Source organism: Thamnophis sirtalis, unplaced genomic scaffold (assembly GCF_051295495.1).
Source record: "Thamnophis sirtalis isolate CommonGarterSnake01/CBP01778 unplaced genomic scaffold, rThaSir2_p1.2 scaffold_4, whole genome shotgun sequence".
Lineage (NCBI taxonomy): Eukaryota > Metazoa > Chordata > Lepidosauria > Squamata > Natricidae > Thamnophis > Thamnophis sirtalis.
Window position 1 is genome coordinate 3,614,191 of NW_028261384.1, and position 22,540 is coordinate 3,636,730.

General features: G+C 44.0%; 1 protein-coding gene across 1 annotated transcript in view; it reads left to right on the top strand.

Annotated features, from left to right (window-relative positions):
• The window catches only part of AQP1 (aquaporin 1 (Colton blood group)), a 37,284-nt gene extending 23,097 nt beyond the window's left edge, over positions 1 to 14,187 (top strand). The window contains exons 2-4 of the mRNA XM_014067036.2: positions 1,725 to 1,889; positions 11,883 to 11,963; positions 13,691 to 14,187. Of these exons, the coding sequence (XP_013922511.1) occupies positions 1,725 to 1,889; positions 11,883 to 11,963; positions 13,691 to 13,864 (420 nt within the window). The 3' untranslated portion in view covers positions 13,865 to 14,187. The remainder of the gene's footprint in view (positions 1 to 1,724; positions 1,890 to 11,882; positions 11,964 to 13,690) is intronic.
• The last annotated feature ends 8,353 nt before the right edge of the window (positions 14,188 to 22,540 follow it).

The following is a 22,540-nucleotide window of genomic DNA, read 5'->3' on the forward strand; positions in this document are numbered from 1 at the left end:
GAAAACGCCCAGGCTGGTTTTTGATGATAGTTCAGACATTCCAAAGGGCACCAATGTGAGGAAGCAGGGAGGTCTTTTTCCATGCCTGTGGAAGTACCTGTGGCATGGAAAAGGAAGAGGGTCAAAAAAGTCAAGATGGAAGACCCACTCCTTCTTTGCATGGAGTGTTTTGGAGTTTCTGTGCCTTCCCTTCAGCGTGCAACGCCTTGCACAAACTGTATTATTTCTACAAGTGTTTACTTGTAGGGCGTGCCTTCTAAATTTGTGATATTTTTCTCCCTTAGATATGGTGTCTGTTATAGATCTATGGCACCCTCCCCTATTATAATTTAATATCTCCCCTAGTTTCATGGTTTTAACGTTTAGAGAGGTCAGCCTGTGACAGATTTTTTAAAAAAAACCATGCATAATGATGCATAGAACAACTCCCCATCTTATGAATGTAATTGAGCCGGTGATTTCAGCTGTAAGTCATGACTGGAGGTCTCTATGTGACAATGCCCGATTTTATAATCTTTTTCTGTGATGGTCCTAAAGTGAACAAGATGGTGCACCGTTGTTGAGCAAAACCATTGTTCATTAGGGAGTACTTCTGGCCGGATAACAGAAGAAAATGTCTGTTTCCATCAAAATGTAGTAAAATTATACCAATTGATTGCATTTATAATCTCTTCCCCTTCCCCTCCCCCTTCAGTTCCTCTTTCTCCTCCCACTCTTCCTTCCCTCCCTCCCTCCCCCCTTCCTTCCTTCCCTCCCTCTCTTTCCTTCCTTCTTTCCTTCCCTCTTTCCTTCCTTCCTCCTTTCCCTCCCCTTCTTTTTTTCCTCCCCTCCCCTCTCTCTCCTTTTAGCCTCCCTCCCTCTCCTTTCCTTCTTCCTTCCTTCCTTCCCTCCCTCCTTTCCTTCCTTCTTTCCTTCCCTCTTTCCTCCCTTCCTCCCTTCCCTCCCCTTCCTTTTTTCCCCCTCCCCCTCCCCTCCCTCTCCTTCTAGCCTCCCTCCCTCTCCTTTCCTTCTTTCTTCCTTCCCTCCCTCCTTTCCTTCCTTCTTTCCTTCCCTCTTTCCTCCCTTCCCTCCCCTTCCTTTTTTCCTCCCCTCCCCCTCCCCTCCCTCTCCTTCTAGCCTCCCTCCCTCTCCTTCCCTTCTTTCTTCCCTCCCTCCCTCCTTTCCTTCCTTCCTTCCTTCCCCCTCTCTACTCCTCCTCCATATTATTATCTATTGCCCAGTTCTCAGCAGTTATTTAGAAGTTACCGGAAACTTACAATATTGCGTGTCACATCTGATCATCGGAAATAGAAGTTCGGGTGAACTGGTAGCATTTCACCCCTGGTCCTACCCTAAGTTCAAACAAATCTTCCTCTTTGGAATGGCATTTAATTTTGGCTTCTGACTCTCTAATCAGCTTATTTATTAACGTTGCTTGGAGCTTCAAAACATAATGCGGTGCCATAAAACACACAACCGTATTGGTTACATAGCAATCCAGGTAGTCTGGGGCACAGGAATGTAATGGAGCCGGCCCACAAATCACGATGGTTGTAAAACGGGTCGGTCTGATCATGTGTCCATCCCGATTTTAGGACCTTTTTTTTTTTTTTTGCAGAGGTTGTTAAGTGAACTTAGCAGTCATAAAGTGCCCACTGAGGCCATTCATTGAGCCAGCGTCCAACCCAGCTTCATCCTGGTGCAGAGTGTTGATTGCTTCTCTTTGTGTTCTTGTCCTTTTGCAGTTGGCAAAGGGGGTGAATGCTGGTCAAGGCCTGGGCATCGAAATCATTGCAACGCTGCAGCTGGTGCTTTGTGTGCTCGCCACAACGGACAAGAGGCGAACGGACGTCTCTGGATCAGCACCACTGGCCATCGGTCTTTCCGTAGCCTTGGGTCATCTACTGGCGGTGAGTACAGATTCAAGATCCATGTGTTGGCACGTTTGCTAAACCATAATAGCACTTAGACTTATATACCGCTTCACAGTGCTTTACAGACCTCTCCAAGCGGTTTACGGAGTCAGCTTATGCCCCGCACCCTCAAACAATCTGGGTCCCCATTTTACCCATCTCGGAACGATGGAAGGCCGAGTCAACCTTTAGCTGGTGAGATTTGAACTGCCGAACTGCAGCTAGCAGTCAGAAGAAGTAGCCTGCAGTTATTGTTGTTAATTTCGAAGTCGTGTCCGATCCATCGTGAGCCCATGGACAACGTTCTTCCAAGCTTTCCTGTCCTCTACCATCCTCTGGAGTCCATTTAATGCCTACTGCTTCAGTGACCATCCATCCACCTCATTCTCTGTCGTCCCCTTCTTCTTCTTTTGCCCTCCATCGTTCCCAGTATGAGGCTCTTCGCCAGGGAGTCCTTCTTCCTTCTCAATAGGTGGCCAAAGTATTTGTGCTTCATCTTCAGGATCTGGCCTTCTAAAGAGCAGCCAGGGTTGACCTCCTCTAGGACTGACCGGTTGGATGGCCTTGCAGTCCAAGGGACTCATAGGAGTCTTCTCCAGCATTAGAGTTCAAAGGCCTCCATTCTTTCTTATGCTCAGCCTTCCTTATTGTCCAACTTTCACAGCCATCCATTGCAACTGGGAAAACCAGAGCCTTGGCTAAACACACTTTTGATTGGCAGGGTGATGTCTCTGCTTTTTAGGATGCTGGCCAGGTTTGCCATGGCTTTCCTCCCCAGGAGCAAGCGTCTTTTCATTTCTTGGCTGCAGTCCCCATCTGCGGTGATTGCCTGCAGTACTGCACTTTAACCACTGCACCACATAATGAACCGAAAAGTAGATTTCCAGCTTAACCCAGATTCCTGTGTTGGCCCTTTCAGGTGGATCCAGGAAAGAGATGCCCCATCTCTTCTTACAAGTATTCCTCGACTTACAACTATTTGTTTAGTGACCGTTCTACGTTATGACGGCATTGAAAAAAAGTGCTTTTTCACAGTGTTTGCAAGACCCCCCCGGGGGTTACGTTATCAAAATTCTGCCACTTGGCAACTGATTCATATTTATGACGGTTGCAGTGTCCAGGGGTCGTGTTTTGTGAGCATCTGATCAGCCAAGTCAAAGGGGAAGCCAGATTCACTCAACAACGCTGTTAACTAATTTAACAACTGCAGTGCTTCATGTGACTGACCTGTTTTACAACAGTTAAGGCATATAATCATAATGCACAGGTTCTGTGACAGTTGTAAGTCGAGGACTCTCTGTAGCCTTGTTATTGGGTTGACCCATTTTCTGGGCTATAATGCAATATACTGAATCATAAATTAACCAACTATGCTGGATTAATTTCATACATTAAGCTCATAAAATGTGATCATAGTCAACACATATCGTGTTAAGGTAGGCTGTAGGTTTTCATGCACCCTAGTTATGCAAATTGTATGAATTTGGCCATAGGATTATTATTTTTTTTAAAAAAAGATTTATGCACTGATAAATAAGAATATATAAGAGAGGATTTTTTTTTAAAAAAAGCTAAAAGCTAAGAAATAGTTAAAATAAAAAACCCGTAAGATCTATACATAATAGGATTATGTGAATTGAAAAGAAGAAAATTTAAAAAAAATTAAGAGCTAAGTAGTTAAGATTAAAAACAATGTAAGATTTATACATATGGGAATAAGAACATAAAGAAGAAAATTTGAAATGTGGGGGTTAAAAAAAAATAACCATAAGATTTATACACATAGAAATCAGAACATAGGGAAGAGGAAAATTAAAAAGCAAATCTAAGAAATAGTTAAGATAAAGGGGAAAAATGAAATATATACACACAGGAACATGAACACGGAAAATAGGATTTTTTTAAGAAAAAAAAACACCTAAGAGCTAATAAATAAGGGGGAAAAAACCATACACATAGGATTATAGACATAGAAAAGAATTTTTTTTTGAAGAAAAGCCATGATGTCATATTTTAAAAACGTAAGATTTATACATACAAGAACAAGAACATTGAAAACAGGAAAAAATTTAAAGAACTAAGATAATAATTTTAAAAAGTCACACCATTTATACCCACGAGAATAAGAACATAGCGAAGAGGAAAATTAAAAGGGAAAAAAAAACAAACCCTAAGAGCTAAGAAATAGTTAAGATTAAAGGTTTATACACAAAGGAGTAAGACCATAGAAACGGAGCATAAGAATAGAAAAGAAATAGATTAAATAGGAATAGAAATTGATGGAAAACGGAATGAGGTAGGAAATTATATTTTGCACTGTAGCAAGGGTTGTATGGAAAAATAAAGAACTGTTTTGGTCCTGTACCATATTAAGTAAAACCCTAACCATAGGCCAAGTCTGTTACCAAAGCGACAGAAGTTCAAAACAAGCAGAAAAGGATATGGAAGCAGCTCAGACTGAACACCACAATAATTCACGTGAGTATAAAGGGAGGAGATACAGCAAGGGCTCGCAAGAAGAGTCAATTACGGTGCCCATTCTCAATCAATGTGCTCTATAGCCTTTCAACTGCGAAGTTGATTTCTGGTGGGGGTAGCTGAGACAGTCTTTGAAAAAGGTTACCCCCCCCCCAAAAAAGAGAAAATATTTGTAGGTCCGGGTGGACTGTGGGATCCTACACACCAGAGGTGGGTTCCTACCAGTTCGCACCAGTTCGGTCGAACTGGTTCGTCAAATCTACCGAACCGGTTAGAAGAGGTTCCACCAGTGGACCTGGAAAGCTGGCCACACCTACAGAAGAGGTTCCAAAAATTTTTGAAACCCACCACTGACACACACACGCGCAGAGAGAGAGAGAGAGAGAGAGAGAGAGAGAGAGAGAGAGAGAGAATGAATAAAGAAAGAAAGAAAGAAAGAAAGAAAGAAAAAAGAAAGAAAAAGTGAGAGAGAGAGATGAAAGAAAAAAAGGAAAAAGGGACAGGGAGACAAAAGGAAGGAAAGAGAGAGAAAGAGAGAGAGAGAGAGAAAAAACACATGGCCGGCAAGCCACTCCCACCAGGTCACATGGCAAGCAAGCCACTCCCACAAAGGAAGCCACACCCACAGAGTAGGTTCAAAAAATGTTTGAAACCCACCATTCCTAGATGCTCTCCAGATTTGGGGCTTTCTTGCAGATGTTTCATGACCCAACTAGGAAACATCATCAGTGCTAGGAAAACACATGGCCGGCAAGCCATTCCCACAGGTCACATGGCTGGCAAGCCACTCCCACAAAGGAAGCCACACCCACAGAGTTGGTTTGAATTTTTTTTGAAATCCACCACTGCTAGACGCTCTCCAAGTTTGGGGGCTTTCTTGCAGATGTTTCATGACCCAACTAGGAAACATCATCAGTGCAAAGGAGGAATTTGGGTTTGTGGAGAAGAGGAGGAGGAAACGGAGGAGGAGGAGGAAAAAGAAAGAGAAAGCTGACTTGAGCTTTCTTCTTGCAGACATCTCATTACCCAACTAGGTAACTTCATCAGTGCCTGTATATTAGTAGCTAGCATCTTTATATACAGCGGTGCTGATCAGCAAACCCCACACTCACCAGCATTAATGATGTTACCTAATTCAGTTAATGAAACATTGCCTCAAGAGATCCGTGCTCCAGAAGTGTTCTATCCCCAAGTTCCCCATTCTGAATGGGTCGGAAAGGAAAACTTAAAAAGATCTACCCATATTCTAATCTAATTAAATGCAAACTTGGTAGATTTCTGCAAAAGACAATGCAAAGCAGTTAGTGTACCTCCAAGGGGAACCCATAAGGGACAGGGAAATGTCAGAAAAGTGAAGATAACTGTTGCAATGGCATGATAGAATTTATCCATCTAGAACTGATGATGCTACCTAGTTGGGTTATGAAATATCCGCAAGAAAACAACCAAGCTCAGAGAGCACCCGGGACCCCACAATCCACCTCCTCTTCCTCCTCCCTTCCCCAAATCCTATTTCCTTCAAGCCCTGATGATGTTTTCTAGTTGGGTCATGAAATGTCTGCAAGAATCTATCAACTCACAATTCAACCTACCAATATTCTCTTCTGTTGATGATAGAACCTGTCAACACGAGGATTTTTTTTTTAATGTCTCCCGTGTTCTACTTGAAGGGTTGGAGAATGATCTAGATCAGTGTTTCTCGACCTTAGCGACTTTAAGTCCTATGGACGTCAACTCCCAGAATTCCCCAGCCATCTCTGCTGGCTGGGGGGTTCTGGGAGTTGAAGTCCACAGGACTTAAAGTCGCCAAGGTTGAGAAACACTGATCTAGATAATGGAGAAGGTGTACCTTTATATCATTTAAGACACCCAATTGCACCTGGGGAGGCAGGTATAGGTATGGATAAAGGACCATTCCTAGAGGAGGCACCAACTCGTCCCTAAAAACATATCATTCTTTGAGACACGTTCTTGTATTGTTGAAGATTCCCACAACCTTCCACAGCTATGCCATCTTTACTCCTGGAATGGGAGACCACACACCATCCAATGTTGACTTTTTAAAGTCAAGTAGGACGATATCTTAAAGGGACGCGGTGCCTAAGATGCTGAGCTTGTCGATCAGAAAAGCTGCAGTTCGGCGGTTCGAATCCTAGCGGCGCATAACGGAGTGAGCTCCCGTGACTTGTCCCAGCTTCTGTCAACCCAGCAATTCGAAATCACGTAAAAAAAAAATGCAAGTAGAAAAATAGGAGCCACCTTTGGTGGGAAGGTAACAGCGTTCCATGCTCCTTCGGGGGCTGCTTGAGTCATGCCGGCCACAATGACCACAGAGACGTCTTCGACAGCGCTGGCTCTTCAGCTTTGAAACGGAGATGAGCACTGCCCCCTAGAATCAGGAACGACTAGCACATATGTGCGAGGGGAACCTTTAGCTTTACCTTTAGGACAATATCTTGGATTAATCCCGTTCATCTCAGTTGCAGATCATATTCTGCCTCTACGGTAGATCTGTGAAAAATTCTATTTTTGGAGCAGACTATTCCGGGGGATTCCAGAACTTTCCATCCTTTCTCCAGACCACAATTGAGGGACTTGGAACATGCTAACTTGGCTCTCCCAAACCACTTCCTGTTCCAGAAGATTGGCTTTTCAAAAAGTGCCAAACCATCCCCCAACAGCCGGATTGGCCTGGTCAGAACAAAGAATAGATTGAGCAAGGGAAATATTTTTTATTATTATTATTATTATAGATTTTATTGGTAAAAAGAAAATACAACATCCATAACTTGTAACAAACAATACAACTACATTTCGAGATATTCCCATACTTTCAAATCATTATAAACATCAAAGGTTAGGTATCTTTCCCTCCCTCTTTTCTTCCTCCCCCCCTTACTTCCTTCTCCCCTGCCTTCCCTCCTTTCTTTCTCCTTTCCTCCTTTCCTTCCCCCTCCTTTCTCTCCCTCGGTCCCCCCCTCCTTCTCACATACCTTTCCTCCTTCCCTGCCTCTTTCCCTCCTCCTTCCTTTTCTCTTAATCTCCCTCCTTTCCTCCCTCCTTCCTTCCTTCCTTTCAACTCTCCTTCTTTCTTTCTTTCCCTCCCTCTTTCCCTCTTTACTACCCTCTTCTCTTCCTCCCTCCTTCCTTCCCCAGTTTTTTCTCTTTCTTCTCTCCTTCTTTTCTTCCCACCTTCTTTCCCTTCTCTTCTCTTTCTCTTCCTCCTCTTTATCCTTCCCCCCTTCTTCTGCCTTTCCTATTCCTCTCCTTTCTCCTCTCCATCCTGACTTCCTACTGTCCTCCCTCCCTCCCTTCTAACCTTTGTTACATTTGCATATTTCCCTCTGCTGAGGACAACCTGGTTCTCTTTCCCTTTCCTGAGCAAGGGAATATTTTTCATCCACTTAGGTCAGAGGTGTCCAAACCTGGGAACTTTTAAGACTTGTGGACTTCAACTCCCAGAACTCCCAGGAAATTCTGGGAGTTGAAGTCCACAAGTCTTAAAGTCCCCAAGTTTGGACACTTCTGCCTTAGATAGTCATCGACTTACAATCACAATTGAGCCCTGAATTTAGTCGCTTTGGCAACTAGCTCCTTTTTATGACTGTTGCCATGTCTGGGATTGTGTGATCTGCTTTTGCGGCCTCCTGACAAGCAGAATCAACGGGGGGGGGGAGCCAGATTCACTTAATAGCTGTATTACTGGCTTAACCAATGATTCATTTACCCTGAAAAAAATAAGACCTCCCCAGATAATAAGCCCTCCCTGAAAATACTGCAACACAGCAGCAGCCATCTGAGGTGACCACGCGCACCGCCTCCTGCACCCTAAAAAAATAATAAGATCTCCCCGAAAATAAGACCAAGCGCTTATTCCAGGGGATCAAAAGAAAATAAGACCCTGTTTTAGTTTTGGGGAAATAAGGTAATAACCGTGGCAACAGAGCAGGGAAAATGGGATGAAATTCACTTTTGACAACTGTCTCATTTGGCAAGAGCTACGTTGGGCTCAGTTGCGGTCGTAAGTCAAGGACTACCTGGATTATGATGTTTATGATGGTTGCCATGACCTGACCTCCAAAGCAAAGTTAATGGGGAAGCCGGATTCACTTAATGCTCAGAGGGTTTTGCTTCACAACTGCAGAAAGGTCGTAAAATGGGGCAAAGCTCAGTTAGTAACCGTCTTGCATAGCAATGGAAATGTGGGCCTCAAGTGTGGTCATAAGTCGAGGACTACCTGTATTGATCGTGCCATGGTGGAATTCAATCACAGCATACCAACTGATAGAAAGTTTCTACCCTTATCTTCTTTTCCCCTCACCTCTTCTTGAGTACCCACACCTACAATTGTTGTGTCTGTCTCTTCAACTCATTGAACTCCATTGTCTATTCATTCTTTTCCCTTTCCTTCCTTCATGTCTTCTCTTTTCTTCCAATCCTCTGCTCTCGTCCAGAGGTCTCCAAACTTGGAGACTTTAAGGCTTGTGGATTTCAACTCCCAGAATCCCCCAGCCAGCATAGGGAATTCTGGGAATTGAAGTCCCCAAGTCTTAAAGCTGCATAGTTTGGAGACCCCGTGGACTAGTTCCCCCTTGGACACACCAACAGAAGATGTGTGTTTTGCTGATTTGGGGAGAGTCCACCCACCGTTTTAATTCTTCGGTACACGAAATGTTCTGCAAGGCCAAAAAAAAAAAAAAGATACTATTTTCTTTCTTTGCTGTGAAGAAAACAAAAACAGCCGCTGTCCATTTTCTCCCTGACGCATTTCACACCCTACATCTCAATTAAAGTAGTTAAAATGTTCAATCAATCAATCAATCTGCCATCGTTTCTCCTATCTTGTTTTCCATACATTGAGCTATTTGTATGTAATCCATTTAATTAGGTGGCCCCCCATCTCCGTAAAATACACACCAACCCCAAATGTGTTTTACATATACACACGCAAACACACACACACACAGTGCTAAGTACATAAACAGAAATGAAAGATACTTTTTCTGTGGCTACAGTACATAAACATAAATGAAATCTATTGTTTGAAAGGTTATTTATTGTTAACCTGCCTTTGTCATTCTTGCAAATAAAACTCAACGCAGCAAATATATCTAATTCCTTTCCCCCTTCTACTTTCCTCACAATGAAAACAGCCCTTTGAGGATAGGTTGGACCGTGAGAGAGAAGGGCTGGTTCATATCACCCAGCTGGCTTTCATGCCTAAGGTAGGACTAGAACTCTCCGTCTCCTGGTGATTGGCTTAAAGTCACCCAGCTGGCTTTCATGCCTAAGATAGGACTAGAACTCTCCATCTCCTGGTGATTGGCTTAAAGTCACCCAGCTGGCTTTCATGCCTAAGATAGGACTAGAACTCTCCGTCTCCTGGTGATTGGCTTAAAGTTGGCTTTCCTGCCTAAGGTAGGACTAGAATTCTCTGTCTCCTGGTGATTGGCTTAAAGTCACTCAGCTGGCTTTCATGCCTAAGATAGGACTAGAACTCTCCGTCTCCTGGTGATTGGCTTAAAGTTGGCTTTCCTGCCTAAGGTAGGACTAGAATTCTCTGTCTCCTGGTGATTGGCTTAAAGTCACTCAGCTGGCTTTCATGCCTAAGGTAGGACTAGAACTCTCCGTCTCCTGGTGATTGGCTTAAAGTTGGCTTTCCTGCCTAAGGTAGGACTAGAATTCTCTGTCTCCTGGTGATTGGCTTAAAGTCACCCAGCTGGCTTTCATGCCTAAGGTAGGACTAGAACTCTCCGTCTCCTGGTGATTGGTCCCACTCATGTCTACAAGACAGGACAGTAAGTATAAACATAGGCATTTGGTCGACCCACAAACCTGATTCAGTTTTTCAGAATGCCTCCCTTATCACAGCCCTTCGCAACGTTTTCCAAAGAAGAAGGAAGATATTGACATGTCCTCAAATTGGAAAGCAAATCAGTGCATAGAATAACTGAATAACAGAGTTGGAAGGGACCTTGGAGGACTTCTAGTCCGACCCCCTGCTCAGGCAGGAGATCTTATACCATTTCAGACAAATGGCTGTCCAGTCTCTTCTTAAAGACTTCCAGTGTTGGGACAGTCACAACTTCTGCAGGCAAGCTGTTCCACTGATTAATTGTTCTGACTTTCGGAAATTTCTCCTCACTTCTAGGTTGCTTCTCTCCTTGATTAGTTTCCACCCATTGCTTCTTGTCCTGCCCTCAGGTGCCTTGGAGAATAGTTTGACTCCCTCTTCTTTGGGGAAACCCCTGAGATATTGGAAGACTGCTATCACGTCTCCCCTGGTCCTTCTTTTCATTAAACAAGACATATCCACTTCCTGCAGCCGTTCTTCATATATTTCAGCCTCCAGTCCCCTAATCCTCTTTGTTGCTCTTCTCTGCACTCTTCCTGGAGTCTCCCCATCTTTTTCACATCTTGGCGACCAAAACTGGATGCAAATATTCCCAACGAAGTCTTATCAAGTTAAACCACCTTTGGAATTGCGCAGCCATCTAGTTGCATCCTACAGCTTACTGTAACAGCATTGCCATTAAGAGTTGTTAACTTAATTTCGCGAAGTTTCTTTTTCGGTAACACTCTATTGCTAACTAGGGCCTACAAAACCTTTGCCAGACCAATTCTCAGATACAGCTCGTCTGTCTGGAATCCTCGCTGTTTAACGGACATTAGTACAATTGAGCGAATCCAGAGGTATTTCACGAGGAGGATACTCCACTCCTCTTGCTCACAATAGAATCCCTTATGCCACCAGGGTGGAAATTTTGGGATTGGGCAACCTATAACTTAGCCGCTTACGTTCTGATTTAAGCATAGTACACGAAATTGTCTGCTACAAAGCCCTATTTGTCGATGACCTCTTCAGCTTCCACCACAATAATACGCGGGGAAACAATAGATCAGTGTTTCTCAACCTTGGCAACTTGAAGATGTCCGGACTTCAACTCCCAGAATTCCCCAGCCAGCATTCGCTGGCTGGGGAATTCTGAGAGTTGAAGTCCAGACAACTTCAAGTTGCCAAGGTTGAGAAACACTGTTTTAGATTATTTCTTTAAAAGGAGCTGCTGATCTGGATCCCTTCCCCTCTCGACTTGTGTGGTTGTTGGCTATTTTAAATGCTTGTCTTGTATTTGTGTGTTCCCTTTCTCGCTTGAGTTGTTCGCCGCCCTGAGTCCCGCAGGGAATAGGGCGGCATATAAATAAAACAAATCTAAATCTAATCTACTATCCCCATTTATTTGTACTCATTTCCTATGTACATACGTATACCTGCCTATATGTTTATGTGTCATATTCATACTTCTTTTCTCATTCAAGGTTGACAAACCAAATAAATAAAATAAAAACAAACCATCAACTGTGTCCCGAACTGCCCGTGATATTTAAAACTTGGAAACTCAGCTCTCAATGCAACGAATGGAAGCCCCTAAACGATTCTTGCTGAAATGACTTTCTCTGGCCTCCAAGCACGGCTCTGTCTAATCGAATCTCCCCTCTCTTTGCTTCTCACAGATTGATTACACCGGTTGCGGCATTAACCCAGCACGCTCTTTCGGCTCTGCTCTGGTGACCACTAACTTTGTCGACCACTGGGTAGGTTTTTCCCATCAGAATCCCAAGCCGGACGTGGGCCTGGCGGAAAGGGGGCTAACCCGAGAATCCCGCGGTGGGATAGAAGAGTTTCGTGAAAATCACGTTTGAGCTGCTTTATCCTGTCACTTCAGGATAAAACTGGGGTGCGGGGTGTGGGGGGGGGGGAATGGCAAAAACGGATGATGAGCAGAGGAAAACGCAGGGAGAAGCAGTTTAAAAAGCAGAAGGAATCGACGGAGGGGCTTTCCCTTCAAATGTTTTGCGGTGATGGTTTCCAGCAATGGTTTACACACACACACACACACACACACACCCCCCACGTATGCGCACACAACAACCACTGCTGGCAATCATCACCCGAAAAGGCTCTGCTTGTCTCTCTGCTTCTAAAAAGCAAGGGACATCTCGGCTGCCGAACGCTGAACTTCGATCGGATGACCATGGTGCAGTGGTCGTAAGTGCGAGGACCAGTCCTCAGTCCCTTTATTCCAGCACCATTGTGACTTTGAAAAGGTCGCCAAAGGAACGGTTACAAGCCGAGGACTTTCAGTGTAGCCATTTTGCAAGTTCCCTAATGGTTTTCTTGCAGACATTTCGTGACTTGGCTAGGTAACGTCGTCAGTGCTTGGAGGGGGGAGGAGGAGGAGGAGGAGGAGGAGGAGGAGGAGGAGGAGGAGGAGGAGGAGGAGGAGGAGGAAATTGTGACATCCTTGGTGCCCTCTGAGCTTGCTTCTTTTCTTGAAGGTGTTTTGTGACCCAACTAGGTAACATTATCAGTGCTAGAAGCTACAATCCCACTCCCTTCTAGGACTGATGATGTTACCTAGTTGGGCCATTAAACTTTTCAGGCAATCAAAGAAGCTCAGAGAGCAGTAAGGACCCCACAGTCCTCCTCCTCCTCCACCACCACTTCCTCCTCCTCTCTAGAAATCCCCCTGCCTTCTAGCATTGATGATGTTACCTAGTTGGGTCACAAAACTCCTGCAAGAAACCCCCCCCCCAAACTCAGAGAGAACCAACAACCCTACAGTCCTCCTTCTCCTCCTTCTCCTCTTCTCCCCCTCTTCCTCTTCTCCCCCCTCTTCCTTGTAACCCCTTCCCTTCTAGCATTGATGATGTTATTTAGTTGGGTCACGAAACTTCTGCAAGAAAACCCCCAAGCTCAGAGAGCACCAAGGGCACCACAGTTCAACCTCGAGCTCCAAGTATTCTCTTGCACCATTTGGGGTAGAGAGTAGAATAGAATAACAGAGTTGGAAGGGGCCTTGGAGATCCTCTAGTCCAACCCCCTGCTTAGGCAGGAAACTCTACACCACTTCAGACAAATGGCTATCCAACATCTTCTTAAAGACTTCCAGTGTTGGGGCATTCACAACTTTTGGAGAAAAGTTGTTCCACTGGTTAATTGTTCTCACTGTCAGGAAATTTCTCTCCAGTTCTAAGTTGCTTCTCTCCTTGATTAGTTTCCACCCATTGCTTCTTGTCCTGCCCTCAGGTGCCTTGCAGAATAGCTTGACTCCCCCTTCTTTGGGTCAGCCCCCCAGATATCGGAACACTGCTCACAGGTGCTCATTTACCATTTTCTTCCCAGTTTTAAAGACTACCCAAGACACATTGAGGGAAATACGCAGGGCAGTGATGGATTGGTGGCTGGGCATTCTGCCAACCGGGGGGGGGGGAGTGGGCACAGCTGTATTGCTCAGTGCTCTCTCTGTGTTGAATTTCAGGTCTTCTGGGTTGGCCCCTTTTTGGGGGGTGTCATCGCAGCTCTCATCTACGACTTCATCCTGGCACCCCGGAGCAGCGAGATCAGAGAGCGCATAAAAATTTGGACCACCGGAAATGTGGAAGAATACGAACTGGACGCCGACGACTCGCGAGTAGAGATGAAACCGAAATAAAGGGAAGAGGGGAAAACGAAGGCACCCACTTCTGAAAACGTGCTCTCTCTCTCTCTCTCTCTCTCTTTTTTTTTTTACACCTGCATCTGTTTGATCAGTATTATAGACTCTTTCTAAAACAACCTGCCATTTTTCCAAATGTTTTTTTTTTGTGTGTAAGCCACGATGATTTTCCTTCTTTCTGTGTTTTTTATTTTTTATTTCCTCCCCAAATTTCTAAACTGGGGGTGGGGGGTGGGGATCATTTTGGGAGAATTGAAGGGAGATGTTTCTGGAGGCTGGTATTTTTGTTCTGGAGCCAAAGGGATAGGTGCCTTTTGGGGGGGGGGAAATAGATCGTTTTTGTATTATTTCAGCCCAGGAAGAGTTTGCCTGCAGCAGGGAATAAATATGGAAATATATCATCCAGAGAGAAAGAAAAAAGATCTTAGTCTAAGACCCAGAAATTCGATGGAAGAAAATAAATTTGGTAGAGTTGTATTTAAGTACAATGACAATAAAGATGATACTTACTTAGAGAATCTGGGCCATTTGGAGATATTAGGAAAATAAACATTTCCCCCCCCCCATTGGTAGAGAGTAGAATACACACACACACACACACACACACACACACACACACACACACACACACACACACACACACAGATGTTTTGATTCTATGCCCTCAAATGAGCGTTGACTCATAATAGCGATATTATAGAGCCGTGCTCCTCAGCTTCCGCGACTATAAGCTGGGTGGACTTCCACTCCCAGAATTCCCCAGCTGAGAGTTGAAGTCCATACCAGTTAAAGCACGTGGGGTGAGGGAATTCTGGGAGTTGAAGTCCACTCATTGAAGTCCACTCGTCTTAAAAGTCACCAAATTTGACAAAGGCGGACATAGAATAGGTAGGCCTCCCCCAGGATGATGGTGCAGATACCACACCTAGAATCACTGAATGTTAGAGGATCCCCTAGGATCATCTAGTCCAACCCACTGCCCAATGCAGGAAGCGCTAACATGGCATTCCAGAGAGATGCCTTTTCCTGTCGAAGCACCTCCAGGTATCCAATCACCACCTAAGGCATCCTATTTGATTGTTGATGTTGATGTTGAGAGCCGAGGTGGCGCAGTGGTTAGGGTGCAGTACGGCAGGCCACTTCAGCTGACTGCTATCTGCAGTTCGGCTGTTCAAATCTCACCGGCTCAAGGTTGACTCAGCCTTCCATCCTTCCGAGGTGGGTGAAATGAGGACCCGGATTGTTGTTGGGGGCGATATGCTGACTCTGTAAACCGCTTAGAGAGGGCTGAAAGCCCTATGAAGCGGTATATAAGTCTAACTGCTATTGCTATTGCTATTGATGGCCTCTTATCTTTAGAAGGTCTCTTGCCATGGGAGAGAACTCAACTGACGTCATCGGGACCAACTAACTAATCAGATTCCTTAAGGCAATGAAGTCCTTCCCCACTCAGGAGCAGGTCCAGCTTCACTGGTACCAGCTTCTGGAAACAGGGGCCCTAGAATATCAAATATCGTAACACAATAACAGAATACAGAACAGAAAGGGACCTTGGAGGTCTTCTAGTCCAACCCCCTGCCTAGGCAGGAAACCCTATACCATTTCAGACAAATGGCTGTCTGATCTCTACTTAAAAACCTCCATCGATGGAGCATCCATAACTTCTGGAGGCAATTTGTTCCACTGATTAATTGTTCTCCCTGTCGGGAAATCCCTCCTTAGTTCTAGGTTGCTTCTCTCCTGGATTAGTTTCCATCCGTTGCTTCTTGTCCTGACTTCGGGAGCCTTGGATGATAGGTTGACCCCTTCTTCTTTGGGGCAGCCCCTCAAACATTGGAACACTGCTATCATGTCTCCCCTTCTTTTTATTACATTAGACATATCCAGTTCCTGCAACCGTTCTTCATATGTTTTAGCATCCCTGTATCTAGCTCACTCATGACCACTTATACATTATATTCCCACATGGCCCTAAAAAGGGTCCCTTGGCTAATAACCAGTCCTTGCTTAGCATGTACATATGTGTGGGCCAGTTAGCATGTTATCCAAGCCGTGGAAGAAAAAAATGTACTTTGATAACGAAGCTGCACATATGATGAGACTACCGCCATAACTTACAGCAGTGGTTCCCAAACTTGGCAACTTTAAGACTTGTGGACTTCAACTCCCAGAATTCTCCAGCCAGCAGAGCTCTGCTGGCTGGAGAATTCTGGGAGTTGAAGTCCACAAGTCTTAAAGTTGTCAAGTTTGGGAACCACTGACTTACAGTAAAAGTCTCTCTTCCCTAAAGTGTGGTGACATCCATATGTTTATGTCCTAACTTTATTTTCTACGGATGCCAACTGTCCTTCTGAAACTCTGACAATTTCACAGTTGCCTTGCTGGTGAACCTAAAGTGCATTGATTGCTCGCTGTGTATCTTCCAGACACGTTCCAAAATAAAACTCCAAGTAAAAAAAATATCTGGAATATCTGAATGTATTGCTGGTTTCCCCCCTACCCCCTCCATAGGAAACGGTGGCTGATTTTAAAATATATCGCTTGATTACAACTCGGCACACGTTGGATATATGATATCGATCTGGGAGATCAAACTGAATTAAAATTCGGGTTGTGTCCTCCCACAAGTGGGCAGCCAGCTTAACTGAACCTAAGGGAGATTCTGAATCGTTGCAAATTTTTGCATAGAAGTAGTCCGCGCCTTAAAACTTTTCATTTAGTGACTGTTTGAAGTTGCAACAGCTCTGAAAAATGGGACTTACGACCGTTTTTCACACTTATAACCGTTGCAGCATCCCATGGTCACGTGATTAAAATTCTTGGCAACCGGCTCATATTTATGACGGTTGCAGTGTCCAGGAGATTCCCCTTTTGCAACCAGTAAATTCAGTGGGGAAGCGAGATTCATTTAGCAACCATATTAGCTTACCAACCACAGGGATTCACTTAAAAATGGTGGCAAGGATAGTAAAAATGGCGGGGAAATTCACTTAACAGCTGCCTCGCTTAGCAACTGAAACTTTGGGCTCAATTGTGGTTGTAAGTCGAGGACTACTTCTATTATGTAAGACTGAACTATGTTAGGACAAGCCAAACTTTATGTAAATCTTCTCAGATATGTTCCTAATTGTGATCTACCATTATTTCTGTTGCATATAAAAAAAAAACCTGCCAAAACAAGTTGTGTTTTTATCTCGTGAATATATGTTTTTTTATTTGTGCTGATAAATAAATAAAGGGAGACTAGTATAGATCTATTTCAAGCTATTTAGCTCTCATCAGCTAGCCATAACCTTACTGGGATTTGAACCTGGGCTATATTACATACTAGGCAGACATCTTAGCCATTAGGCCACAGGCTCTTATCCATTATCAGTGAAGCCAGGGTGAAAGGTATCTATTAGATTTTTACAACCCCTGGTAAGCTCCAATTATGGGAGGAAGCCAACTGCTTCCATCATCTGTCAATCGGCTCGTCACAAGAGTCCATCACGACAGAAACCCAATATTTTTACTGTTGCCTTTGTTATATTTGTGTTTTTTATTTGTGCTGATAAATAAATAAAGGGAGACTAGTATAGATCTATTTCAAGCTATTTAGCTCTCATCAGCTAGCCATACCCTCTCATCAGCTAGCCATTCCAGTAAGGGTATGGCTAGCTGATGAGAGCTAAATAGCTTGAAATAGATCTATACTAGTCTCCCTTTATTTATTTATCAGCACAAATAAAACACACACACACACACACACACACACACACATTTGTAACCGATGCATTGTGTACACGAAAGGAAATATACGGCTTAAAATGCAAATGAAGAGTTGAAGTTTTGAAATGCAATCCGTTCGTTTTATAGCTCTGTTCCCCTTCATACATAATTGTTTGGTGAAATATTTTCATTTTTTATTGTTTTAACGATTGGGAAATGCTTGATATCTTGGTGGTATCTGCTAAGGCAAAAACAACAACAACAACAACAACAACAACAACAACACAAGAGGTTTATTTCCTAATTTATAGGCAGTCCTTGAGTTGGTTCCACCACAAATCCGCGAAGCCCTTCTGCGCGGAGACATAAGCGCGAAGACTAATTTGTGCCGTTCTAAGCGCTAGGGAAAAACGCGACCCTACCGCGATGACATAATCGCGGAGGGCAAAATCATGCATTCCCAAGCACTCACTACCCTAACCCTAACTCTAACCCTAAACCTAACCCTAACCCTAACGCTAAACCTAACCCTAAACCTAACCCTAACCCTAACCCTAACCCTAACCCTAACCCTAACCCTAACCCTAACCCTAACCCTAACCCTAACCCTAACCCTAACCCTAACCCTAACCCTAAACTTAACCCTAAACCTAACCCTAACCCTAAACCTAACCCTAAACCTAACCCTAAACCTAACCCTAAAACAAACCCCTAAACCTAATCCTAACGCTTACCTTAATTGAAGTCAGCTTTCTGCCGCGGCGCCGTTTTAAAGCGCCCTTCTGTTGCCGCACTGTTGTCGCGGCGGTGATGACGTCGCAGCTTTATCGCCGCGATTTTATCGCCGCGCTTTTGACCAGCGCGGTTTTGTCGTGCCACGCTTGAGTTATGACAATTGGAACTGGAATTTCTGTGGCTAAGCAAGGCTGTCGTTAAGCAAGCCACACCTGATTTTCTGACTTTTTATGCCATGATTGATAAGCAAATCACCATGGTTGTTAAGTGAATCACAGCCCCCCCCCCCCCCCCGTGGCTTTGCATCTCAGGAAACAGCTGGGAAGGTCACAAATGCTTATCACAATGCGATGGTTATAAATACATCCCAGTTGTCCGAATTTAGACCATGTGACTATGGGAATACTGTGATAGTCGTAAGTGTGAGGATTGGTTATAAGTCATTTTTTCCCCAGCACCAATCCTTGGTGCTTCGTTTAGAAACTGGGAATATTAGAATTTTATTTCTGAATCGGTGATAAAGTACAAGCTCAAAGAATAAGTGATAAGATCCTTGACTTACAACACCTACTGACCGTTTGAAATTACAACAATGAAAAAAGTGACTTGTGGCCATTTTCCACACTTATGACCATCTCCAAGATTAGGTGATCAAAATTCAAGTGCTTGGCAACTCAAACTTATGACGGTTGCAGTATCCTGGGGTCATGTGACCCACCTTTGTGAACTTCTGACAAGCAAAGTCTATGGGGAAGTCAGTTTCACTTAACAACAGTGTTACTAATTTAATAAATGCATGATTCACATAATGACTGTGGCAAGAAAGGTTTTGAAATGGGGCAAAATTCACTTAAGTTTCTCGCTTAGCAACAGTAATGTTTGGCACAACTGTAAAAAACGCGACCACCAAAACGGACAGGGCAAGTATATAAATAGAGAGAAAACTTTCACTCCCTCCTAGCACTGATGATGTTACCCAGTTGGGTCACGAAAGGCCTGCAAGAAAACCACCAAGATCAGAGGGTATGAAGGACCCCACAGTCCTTCTCCTCCTCCTTCTCTGCTAGCACTGATGATGTTCCCTAGTTGGGTCCTGAAATGTCTGCAAGAAAACCACCAAGCTCAGAGAGCACCAAGGATCCCACAATCCTCCCCTCCCTGTCTCCCCTACCCTGCTGATGTTCCCTTGTTGGGTCATAAAATGTCTGTAATACACCAAGTTCAGAAAGCACCACAGTCCTCCTCCTCCTCCTCCTCCCCCACTCCCCCTCCTCCTAGCACTGATGATGTTCCCTAGTTGGGTCATGAGACATTTGCAAGAAAATAGCAGTAGTAGACTTATATACCGCTTCATAGGCCTTTCAGCCCTCTCTAAGCGGTTTACAGAGAGTCAGCATATATTGCCCCCAACAATCTGGGTCTTCATTTTACCCACCTCGGAAGGATGGAAGGCTGAGTCAACCCTGAGCCGGTGAGATTTGAACCGCTGACCTGCTGATCTAGCAGTAGCCTGCAGTGCTGCATTTAACCACTGCACCACCTTGGCTCTTCTTTCCAATTTTTTTTTTTTTGTGTGTAAGCCACAATGATTTTCCTTCTTTCTGCACCAAGCTCAGAGAGCACTCAGGATAAACCTATGGCATCTCCTCCCCACCATAGGTTCCGGCTTCAGGGTTAGATTTCAGAACCTCCCAACATTCCCTGGAAATGTCCTCTATTTCCTATTTCCTTGGAAATGTCGGAGTCTGTTTTTAAAGAGCCAGGAGCAATCAATTTTTTCCCCCCATTTTCCTGGAAGCCCCGTGCAATTACTTGGCTAGTTCTTCCAGGAAATATTGAAAAGAAGCTGTAATTGCTGCAACCTCTTTCGCGGGGGACTGAGGAGAATATGGCCTCTCCGCTAACTAGCGGCCTCAAACTCAATCCCCATCCCCTCTTCCTCATTATTGCTATTATTATTAGGAAGAAAAATGTACTTCTTCTACCCACTGTTCCGCCGAGAATCTTGTAAAAAGGAGAGGCCCAAATTTGCTTCCAGCAGAATTCTGGATGGACCACATTTTGAAACCTATCAATGCTAAACCTCCCCCAATTTTTACGCTAGGGTTAAATCCACCGTGCCTGGGAAAAAGAGGCAGACAGGCCTTCCCCCAAACACAGGGGACCCAGACGGTGTGTGTGTGTGTGTGTGTGTGTGTGTGTGTGTGTGTGTGTGTTTTGACATAACATATCTAATAAAGTTTGGCATGCATTTACTATGGTTGTAGCATCCTGGGTCCTGTGATGGTCACAATAAGTTTTTTTTTATTTTTTATTCTCTTATATACCATTATAGGTATACATTCACCTAGTTATTATTCTTGTTTATATTTGTCATTCGTATACATTTATTATTCCATTTAAAAGGTTATAATATACAACTGGGGTTGCTTTATTTATCATCCCATCCGCCTGTTTTTACACCACCTTATTTTCCCTTTCTTTTCTCTCTCCCCTCCCTCCCTTCCCCCTCTTCTTCCATTACCGCTCCCCTAATCCTACTCTTCCCCTTCCTACCTTCTTTCCTTCTATTTCTCTCCCTTCCGCCCTCCTCTCTTTACCTCTTTCTTCCTTCCCTCCTCTTCCTCTCATCCTCTCTCCCTTTCTTTTCCTGTTGTTATCGGTGTCTCTTTCAAATCTCAATTTATGTTTCCTTGGGATGGTACTTCCGCAAACCCAAATATAGTTTAGTATCATTTCTTATTCCCTTCCCCTTCGCTAATCTATCCTAATTATTTCCCCCCCCCACTTTATATCTCACTCTTGTATACTTGTATATTTAGTAAATTCTTTCTGATTTCCCCCTTTCCCATTTAATAGTGTTTCATCTGGGTTCTGTAACTTCCCCTTACTTTCTTTTCTAGATTCCTTTCTCTAGCCAGTTGTGGGAAGTTATCATCCAGCCCTTTCCCAGAAAAATGAAATATCCTAGGAAATATTGAAAAGGCAGAATATTTCTCTGGATGTGAAAAGAAACATGTTTCAAAAGACAGAATAGTTGCCTATAGCTTTCTGCCTATCCCCAGCTAATGGGCCATTAAGATGGCCAGGCTAGCCCACTTTACATAATAAAGACTTCTCCTCACTGCAGCTGTAGGGGGAAGGGATATTACTCAACTGACCACAAGGCAACTGAGAACTCATCACAGCCTAGAGAGTAGCCCCCTGCGTGGCGCCATGGGAGTCTGACAACCAGTCAGAATACATTTCTTACACAGGAACAGGAAACAGAGAGGTGGGACTGAACAGGGTATAAAAAGCCTAGCAAGCCCCTTCCTCAGCCCCTCTCTTCTTCTCCATCAACATTGAAACATGCGATCACCTTTTCTGGTCAGGGCTCAAGCCATGTGGCCCTGTCCACCATTAAAACCATCTTTCCAAGCAGCCTCCATGTCTCCAGTGTCTTCTTCCCCACTTGGAGCCAAACCCAGAAGGACATTTCTTTCAACACAGTCATAAAATCTTCCCCATGTCTTGAAGTACACCGATTCCTCTTTATCCTTTATTTTCAAAGTCAACCTGTTCATCATCTCTGCACAATCTAATATTTTTTTTTAATTATCTCTTCATCTGTTGGTAACTTAGCCAGATTTCTTTAACGACCTCATGATTCACTTAACAACTGAAGTGCTTTGCTTAACAGGTGTGGCAAAAAAGGGCATAAAATTGGGCTGGACTCACTGAAAAACTGCCTTTCACAATGTTGGGAACTGCGGTCTTAAAGTAGAATAAAATATGGATTAAAAATATAAGAATGAAGACATGGCATAAAAGGGACAGTTAGAAGTTCGCTTAAAGGAAATGTCATCAGCCTCTAAACACAAAGATGTTCTAGCCCAGTGTTTCTCAACCTTGGCAACTTGAAGATGTCCGGACTTCAACTCCCAGAATTCCCCAGCCAGCATTCGCTGGCTGGAGAATTCTGGGAGTTGAAGTCCGGACATCTTCAAGTTGCCAAGGTTGAGAAACACTGTTCTAGCCAATGTCCCTATGTCAAAAGTCCAAACCACAAGGTTCAGATAAAGTTCGTTAATGACACGTGGGCCATACCTGTAACAAAAGGAGAAGTAAGATCCTCATCTACTTATAAGGCTTTCCCCCAAAAATAATCAACAAGAAATGAGTTAAGTATTTCCGTGTTGCAAGGCTTCTGTGAATGTATAAGAACGCGTGCTTTGATGGTGAAGG